Here is a 9,568-nt window from a genome sequence, read left to right as displayed (position 1 = left end):
ACAAGAGAGGAGCTTGATAACTGAAAGCTCTGCCTCCCATTCTACTTTTAGAAACTCAAGGAACCACAAGTAAACCTGCAGTCTGAGAGCGAAGTGAAAWTTTTTTTTGTTACCAACAATTACAAGTTGTTTTCAAACATTAACAATTAAACAATGGTGACACGCTATGTCAGTAAAATAACCCCTGTATAAACAGATAGGGCAAACAATGAAATTAAAAACACCTGGTCGAAACAGAAAAGATAACATGCTTCTCTCTTTTGAAAAGAAACAACTAAAAGCTGTGMGAGTCGACAGTTGAGTCATTTTAGGGCAGTCAAAGTTAGGGCTAAGATCAGATGAGAAGTGCTGAGATACTCCAGACTCTAACGGGAGACTTTCTGTAACTGATCGAAGAATTTAGTTAGAAATAAAGGTGAGGATTATTTGCATTTTTCTTCTTCCTTTTTTTTTTTTTGTAAAAACCCACACACATGTATACCCAATAATAATTTAAAGATATGGAAACTGAAGAGCCATAAAATTAGAATCAAATCATTGAAAGATCACACATTCAAACAGCATTTTAAAAATCAAAACAGTAAATATTTGGTATAGTGAGCATCAGAATCCAAATTGAAGCACCTTTTTAAAAAAGTGTTGTTGATTGGATATTAAAGTGCCTGTGACATGCATAGCCATGAAATTCAAAAAGTCAAAGGAAATATATTTCTATTTAAGAAACTTGGCATAATACATGTTATTTTACCCTTTATATCACATAATTGGCACATTTTCTTTTGAATTTGGCTCAGCTAAAGGCTGAGTCACACTATAAGAATTTAAAACAGTCGGACGATTTTCAAAGAGAGAGCCCACACATGAGGATAAAAAAATCGTGGCTATACCAGGTTTGGTCCTACAGTGTGTGGTGTACAGTCACACGGCAAGAGACAACACACCACACAAAAAAATATTTCATTCATGAACATTCATATGTCAGATATTAAATCACACGAAAATTCATGTGTCCGAGGAAAAATCTCAAATGACCTCCAGAGAGACGTGAGTTCAGAGAAAATAAACATTTGTGATGAGGAAGAAACAATGTTGATCGTTTGTGGACTATTTTTACCAGTGGAAAAACAATTCCATAGGACTTTAACATCCAGCGGACTTTCTGGTGAGTTATGACAGCATTTTGTCTTCTGTATTTGGAATCCTGTCCGTGTTTACGTCGCCTCGCTTTCTGATTGGCTACATGTCTCATTCACAGGCTGAGAGCTCGGGTGAACACTACACACACTGTGATATCGRGCCAAAAAAATCAAACATTGAATATCCCCGATTTGAGGTCGGAGCGGTCCCGACGTCCTTCCGAGTTGACTAGATCACTCTTAACTCACCACCCACGGCAGGAATACACTCCTGATCAAAATCTTAAGACCAGTCAAAAAAGTGCAAGATTTTGCATTTTGCACTATTGGATCTTAAGAAGGTTCTAAGTAGAGCTTCCCAATGTTAAAAGAAGGAATCAGTGCAAGAGACAAGAACTTTTGAGCAGGGAATTGTCTGAAAACTGCATTTACACTCAAACATGATTTTTTTCTGATCAAAAATTTAAGACCATAGCTCAAAAAAAAAAAACCCCGAAAACCCCCCAAAACAGAAATCAAAGTGTCAAAAAAAGGACTCAGTAATGAGTAGCTCCACCATTCTTGTTGATGACTTCAAACAATTGTTTAGGCATGCTTGATGCCAGTGTTTCCAGGAGACTAGTGGGAACGTTGCTCCAAGTGTTGAAGATGGCTTCACGAAGGGMATCCACTGTCTGGAACTGATGTCCATTTTTGTTAACTTCCCTTGCCATCCATCCCCAAATGTTCTCAGTTGGGTTTAGATCCGGGGAACATGCAGGATGGTCCAAAAGAGTGATGTTATTCTCTTGGAAGAACTCCTTTGTCAGGCGGGCATTGTGAACTGCAGCATTGTCCTGTTGAAAAACCCAATCATTACCACACAGACGAGGGCCCTCAGTCATGAGGGATGCCCGCTGCAACATCTCCACATAGCCAGCTGTTGTTTGACGCCCCTGCACAACCTGAAGCTCCATTGTTCCATTGAAGGAAAACACACCCCAAATCATGATGGCGCCCCCACCACTGTGCCGTGTAGAAAACATCTCAGGTGGGATCTCCTTGTCATGCCAGTAACGTTGGAAGCCATCAGGACCATCAAGGTTAAATTTTTTCTCATCAGAGAAGACAACTTTCTTCCACCTTTCAATGTCCCATGTTTGGTGCACCCTTGCAAAGTCCAAACATGCAATTTTGTGGCGTTGAAGAAGACGTGGCCTTTTTTGTTTTTTGTTTCTGAAGCCCTTCTCTCGCAGATGCCGTCTGATGGTTATTGGGCTGCAGTCAGCTCCAGTAATGGCCTTAATTTGGGTAGAGGATCGTCCCGTGTCTTGACGGACAGCCAATTGGATCCTGCGCAGGGGTCGACATAACCATTGTTTAGGTTGTCCGAGACAACCTATTTTCGTTTCGGACAACCAGATCCCGCCTCCAAGTTGTCCGGTGGACAACCAAGAAAAAAGCAGCGGGTGTTCGTCATTGTAAAAATGAGTGGGAGGAAAAAAACTTGTTAAAGCCATCTAGGGATTAAACTGACGGTTCTTTCACCCAATAAAGAGAACCACAGTGATTTTTTCTGTTTCATGTTGGTGTGAAACCAGACAGAGGCAAATTCACAGACAAATTCTGTGATTTTTTTATACCATTATAAATCTTAAAGGCACGATAAAAAAAAAAGTTGTTCTACTTTTCCTGTGACAGGGATTATCATGATTTAACAAAYGCATAAACATTCTTAGTTAAATGATAAATGAATCACGAACAGGGGAGATTGTTCTGTCCATTATCTGATTAAGAGAACTGAGTGGTTCTCTTCCACGGTTAGAATGACCTGTCAATGGCCTAAATAGAGTTTAGTTTGTGACAGAGTTCCTGTCTCCTTCTCAGGCCCGTCTGAGGCCTGCTTAGAGGCAGAAAATCTTGTTTTTTCACTCGAGGTGACCCCTACACAGCATTGGATGGTGGTGTGCTGGATGAATATAGTGGAGGAAAAGAAACAGGAAAAAATTTGAGAAGACCACCAGATGGTGAAAGTAGTAGCCTGGTAAAAACCAGACCCTTGTCCTTCACTTTGTATGAGGGTCTGGACTCTCGGCTATAGAGAAGTGATTCTTGCTGGAGGCGTGGCCTCTGCTGAAGTTTAAAATGATTATGTCGGTTGGCCGTAACGTATGTGTACACCAGCTTCACTGTGAAGGAGGCTAAGCTAAGAAGCTAACCGGAAATCAGGTGCGCTGTAAACAACCCTACTAAGAGGAGAAAAGTACAGAGCCGAACAAGAAAACTGTAAATGAGAGCTGCTGCTTTGTCAGACAAATTTAATTTAATTTGGAAGYCTTATCAACACTGACTGGCTTCATTCACTTCCTCCACTACCATTGCTAAACTAACAAGCAGACACTGTGCAGAAAATTGAYGTTGTTCAAAACTCYGCCTTGTGTTTGCTGATTGGCCCAGGTAAAATAAACTACAAGCAGATACTGCCCAGAAAATTGACCTTCTGTTCTCTGTTTTGGCCCGGACGAAAATTTTCCCAAAGAAATCCTTGTCTATGGGAAAAATCCTAGACGGAGCAGTGAAGGGAAACTAGAACTGAGCGGAACTGCGTAGGAAGGCATGGGCCAGGCTACGAAGGTAGAGGAAGGATGAATGTTTTGAGGATTTCAGAGAGGAGCTGTTAAAGTGAAGAAAATCATCAGAGGTACAGCACAGATTAAAGGGAGATAAAGGTAGAGAGCAGACTGAGATGGTTTGGACATGTCCAGAGGAGGGACAGTGGGTATATTGTTAGGAGACTATATGGATACATATGGGTGTAGTTCGAGAGGGCACTGAGGTGGATGGAGTGAGGACAGTGAAGTGGAGGATGACTCTCTGTGGTGTTCCCTGAAGAACAACTAGGGACAAATATGTAATAATTTATTTGAATAATCTATGATGGTGTTTTGACTGATTCAGTCCAACTTTGACTTTCTACATTTTGTCTTCTAAACACTCCCCCTCCTTGTTTCTTCACTCCTGCAGATATCAACCTGAACTCTCCAAACAAAGGTGTTGGTGGGAACCGTTCTGACAGCCTCTCCGACGTGCCGGTGGAGGGAGCAGTAGGGAACTCTCCTCATCCTCCCCCGCTTGGGCTGACGGAGGAAGAAGCTGAGGAGCTCCGCACTGAACTAGCTAAGGTGGGTCACCTCTAGGCATGGGCTGGTTACCGCTTTCACAGTGTACCGTGATATGGAAAAAGTCACTGTTTCAAAACCATACATTATAATACCATATGTAGGTTAAAATCACGAATATGATTTTAATAAAGAGTATCCCTCCTCGGTTCAAGATGGTATCTGTTAAACAAAAACAACTCAATCACCACAGTGCACAGAAAACACACAAAGTCGTTCCGGTTTATTTTGGCCAGTTAAAATTAACTGACTTTTATTAAAGAGAGTAATATTGAGTGATTAATATGTGGTTACAATGATCAAACAATAAATGGGCTCTCACTACAACACTGTTGGTTTCTACTTTTAAGCAATTTTTCTAACAGTATTAACTAGGCCATGCTGCAGGACAGCAACCCTGTCTGAAGGAATTTATTACCCACATTCAGCCTTCCTCCTCAAAGTGTCCGGTTGCTCCGCTCCTAAAACTGGGTTGTTGTAGCTGGTTTAAGAGATTAATAACAAGCTTTTCTTTTTACATAACATTTTCAAAAATGGCACTTGGAACCAGGTTTGGTTTGAAAACAGGATTTGAGTAGTTGACTTAAATCTGTTGTGTTTAATGTTTGCATGTGAGACAGTTTTGTATCACACAGTTGGTTTTGCAGAATTTATTAAGAGAGAGTTAATCTTAGCCTCTGAGCTGTTTGTGTTCATGATATTCAATGAGAGCCTGAACCAAAGAAGCAATATGAGTGTGCTGGACCTGCTAAATGTGAGCATTTCACTCTGCATACCTGGGATTCCAGTTCACAGGGTGTGTCTCTCAACAACATTTACTGAAATCTCTCAAACTAAGGAGTTTTATCAGTAAGGTTTCTATTTCTGCATTGTTGTTTGAAATGACTGTACACGTGTGTATGTAATGCACAGAAATAGATGGTCCATTCATTGATTAAATGAATTGGAAAGTGCTGACAGYGATGCTTAGCTCCCTCTAATCAGACTTTTCTACTGACCAAAACCATCTCTGAGAGAACTCACTCCTCTTCCACCTGTTGAACAGTCTAGGCCAGGCTATTCAGCTAAATTGCTCCAGGGGCCACAGTTAAGGTGGGCCAATGGCTGAAGGGCCGAATGTCCAGCAATTAAAATCATTATGTAATAAAACCAAGTATTACAAAAATCTGTTACCTTTTGAAATGGTTTTTTTTGCTGCATATAATCATGAATACAACATACATAACATACAGAACCCTATGTAATAAAAGTAGTGATAATAAAACAACAAAAACAAGAAAAACACGTTATGCCTCCTATTTACCACAAATAATATTTTGACATCTCTGACTTGCCAAATTTTTAAACCCATTTTATTTTAACTTTCATAGTTTTATATTCAACTGCTTGTAGTTTTAACTGTCTTGGGTGTTCATTGAAATGTTTTTTTTACCAGCTTCTAGCCAAGATTCTGACATTTCTGTAGATACCACACATTTCTATGTTTAACTAAAAGAACTTAGAGTAATTAAAGTAGAAAACMGGGGGTTTGGGCTTAAGAGATGAATGAACCAATTGGCATGCCGAACTTTGGTCACTCGCGTGCCGGCAGTTGAATAGCCCTGGTCTAGGCTGTCAACAAGCACCAAATTACCATGATATCTGCAATCTTACCAGATGAGTAGAATTTAATTTTTTTAAAACTTAGCCTGAATAGAATGAGATAGGTAGGCTGAGAATCCAATGAGAAGTCACTCAGAGGCCCCAGGAATATGCAGGCCGATTTTTAGAGCCTTTTGTCTCCAGGTTAGGCTTGTGCAAAATCATACAGTAATGCCCCTTGATCTGTCAAATAACACCAGTCCTTCSACCAACAACATCACTGACTTCCCGTTAAATATCACATCAATTTACAAGATCCTGCTTCTTTCATTTAAGCCATTAACAACCTCCTCACTTCTGCTTACACTCCCACCATGCTTAGATCCTCCACTTTCTCCCAACTCATCACTCCCTCTGCTCGCCTGACCACCATGAGGTTCAAGAGCCTTCAGCCACTCGGCCCACCATCTTTGGAACTTTCTGCCTCAGGACTTTAGAAATTGTTTCCATGACCATCTTCATATCCCAGCTTAAAATTCATCTGTTACTCTGCAGCTACCACTAATAACCCATTAATCTGACATTATCTCCCATGACTGGTTATTTATTGTTGTTGCTTATTTCTTTGCAATATTTTATTCTGTTTATTGATTTTATTGTTTTTATTATGTTAACTGTTCTGTTGTAATTTTATTAATGACCTCCCTAAAGTGACCTTGGGAGTTTTGAAAGGTGCCTTTAAATAAAATGCATAATTATTATTATCRCCACCATAAAGTCTGTAGGAGGCAGAAAAAWTGAATATAGTCTGTCCTGGTGCTGCAAAGATATTTTTATATTCTGTTTTGTCAGATTTTTCAACTTAAGTTTTCTGTATTTTCTATGATGTTTTCTGAACTATTACATCAAATTATTTGTGAYAGAACCTCTAAATAGGGCTGGGCGATATGGCCCAAAAAAAAAAAAACTCATTCTTTTCATCCCAAATTAGATTTTCGATTTTAATTGATTTTGCTTCCCACTTAATGGAGTGCCTCTGTTTCAGGTGTCGAAAAAAAATTGTTGTACTCCTGCTTTTTGTAGCAAGAGCCTTCAAACAGATTTTGCAGTAAGGTGTTTGTTATTCCAAGTCCGAAGTTGCAAAACCTAACCAGTTCCAGATAACTGTAGAAACAGTGCCTTTTTTGAGAAGTAGATCCTCTTTGCTGCCATATAGTCATGTCATGTACCAAGCATGTTGAGGGACAGGTGGGGTGACCTCTGAACTACAGAAGCCCCAAAGAGTGCATTGGTGGGGGGAAAAAAATCTTGATTTTTCCCAAAATTAAATCTTTATAAATGGCAAATTCAAATTAATCAATTAAATCGATTTATTGCCCAACCCTACCTCTGAATAAGGCCTGGACTTACCAAATAGTTTGATGGGGTGCTTTGCCCAAGGACACAACAACTGAGACAGCTGGATGGGGGGATTGAACCGGCGACCTTCTGGTTCCAGGATGTTCACTTAAACTTTCAGAAAGTAATACTTGGATGTTCACCTAAAACTGATAAAAATTCTGGAACCAACTCAGCTGAAGATGGCTGCCACWGCTAATTAACTTTGGGAGTTTTTGGGAGTTTTTTGTTTYCTGAAATAATCACATCTATTTGACTTTGGAGAATCTAGAAAAYGGTTGACATTTGGAGTTTTGGATGYAAAGAGTTCAAACCTCTGTTGATGGGTTTCAGGTGGAGGAGGAAATCAACACCCTGCGTCAGGTGCTGTCAGCCAAAGAGAGACACTCTGCAGACCTGAAAAGGAAACTAGGCCTCAATCCTCTCAATGAACTGAAGCAAAATCTCTCCAAGAGCTGGCAAGATGTCCAAACTTCTAATGCGTACGTATATGTTGGTTGTTTTTTTCTAAACTAAGGTTTGTAAATTTCCTCTCTCCACACCTATGTCTTTTTTATTTGTTTCCATCCTAGAATCTGTTTTGATGGTGTTCTTTTTTATTATAAATTATAAACAGTTTTCATACAGATTAAATTCTTTCACTGAGCATGTAGCAACCAGGCTTATAAAATGWTAATAACTTGTGTGCTCAGACTGAAAACAGCTCAGGGCTGTTTATCTGCACATGTTTCACATACTCATGAGGAAATTCATGCTTTCCAAGATGTTAAAGTCTGAACAGTTCAGCAGCATTACGTTGTACAGCTGGTACAATAMACAAGTATTATAGTGCTTTTGTTGCTGTCATTAATGTGTTTGTCACAGTAAACTGTCAGATTTCATTATATGTAAATGCACCCATGGGAGCCAAATTATATTATAAAATAAGGAACTTAGTATGGTTGTTATTACAACCTGTACACCATTAATGTGTTGTACACAGTTTTATAATTTAATAATATCTCTGTCAGAATCCAGCAAGTCCATTCATACTCAGCTAGGGTTGAACAACCGGACGAATCTGTAGACCACCTGGATTGGAGTCTATTAGTCAGWTTCTTTTTTACAGACTTATTTTCTGTTTTATTTTTTAATTCTCCTTTTCAAGTGTTTTTGCTTGAAAAAAAAAAAAAGCCTAAATTTAACCTAAACTGGAAGATGTCATGACCACTTGGGAATATGTTCACTCCACTTCCAACAGCAAAGTGTTTTAATGTGTTTCTAGTTATGTATTTGGGTGAGACTGCAAAGTACTGGACAGAGACTCCGTTACAAAGGCAAAATAAAAGAGGACATAATGAGTATATTTGCCAAACAAAAAAAAGTGCCATTTGTTGTGGCAGCAGCTTGAGGTTTAATATCAATCAATTAATATCATTATAATAATTTTACCAATGAGACAAATTTACACCCAAGTCTAAACCTTCCTAACAGTAATTTCACTTGACTCCATCAAACACTTGACGTCCAGTTCAACAAAAAGTAAAGTGTTTGTTGAGGGATTGTAAACCTCCTTAAATATCTTCTGGAGATAAAACAATGATTCTATTTTGGATTAATTTTGATCTAGCGATATGATTGAGGGTAAAACTAAGAACTTTGCTAGTAACTTTGCCTATGACAACATTTAAATATAGACAGTCTTTTCTAAGAATACCCAAGTGTGTGGTGAGTTCTGATGATACATTTACTTTTGTGACAGTCTGTAGCTGTTTCCCTGCTGCTGTAAGAAAACTCTTGGAATTTTGTGTGTGCATGTTTTCTTAGATGTTTTGTTGAATTGGTTAGACTGTATCTTTCCTCTTGAGCAGAATTTGCAATCAGCTTGACGTCTTTGTAGCTTCTTCTTCTGGTGGTGGTGTTTATTGGTGGTTAACAAAAACTCTTATTGCCACCAACTGGTAAAGAGTGTTGATCAGGCCATCTATCTCCATTCATACAGTATCTGTTCTAATACTCTAAAACTGATACCTGGTACTGATATCTGTATCATACATTTCTAACATTGGGGCGGCTGTGGCAGAGTAGTTAGGGGAGTCGTCCTGGAACCGGAAGGTCACCGGTTTGATCCCCCCGTCCAGCTGCCTCAGTTGTTGTGTCCTTGGGCAAGGTACTTCACCCCAATGCCTCTGATGTGTGTCCCATTAGCGTATTAATGTGATTGGCACTTATAAGTCTCCATAGATGATTGTATATGTTAGCTTTGTAGGAGATCTGGTAGAGTGCTGTGTGAATGGGTAAATGAGGACACAGATT

The 9,568-nt window shown here is 39.3% G+C and overlaps 1 protein-coding gene across 7 annotated transcripts in view; it reads left to right on the top strand.

Moving 5' to 3' along the window:
- Positions 1-9,568, top strand: part of LOC106528734 (tumor protein D54) — a 43,972-nt gene that overhangs the window by 7,372 nt on the left and 27,032 nt on the right. For all 7 annotated transcript variants that reach the window (XM_014023972.1, XM_014023971.1, XM_014023974.1 and 4 more), the window contains exons 2-3: positions 4,140-4,297; positions 7,607-7,755. In XM_014023972.1, coding sequence (XP_013879426.1) covers positions 4,140-4,297; positions 7,607-7,755 — 307 coding nt within the window. The remainder of the gene's footprint in view (positions 1-4,139; positions 4,298-7,606; positions 7,756-9,568) is intronic.

The sequence above is a fragment of the Austrofundulus limnaeus genome, unplaced genomic scaffold (assembly GCF_001266775.1).
Source record: "Austrofundulus limnaeus strain Quisiro unplaced genomic scaffold, Austrofundulus_limnaeus-1.0 Scaffold401, whole genome shotgun sequence".
In the NCBI taxonomy this organism is placed as follows: domain Eukaryota; kingdom Metazoa; phylum Chordata; class Actinopteri; order Cyprinodontiformes; family Rivulidae; genus Austrofundulus; species Austrofundulus limnaeus.
Note: the sequence above shows the minus strand (reverse complement) of the source record. Positions and strands in the feature narration are given on the sequence as shown.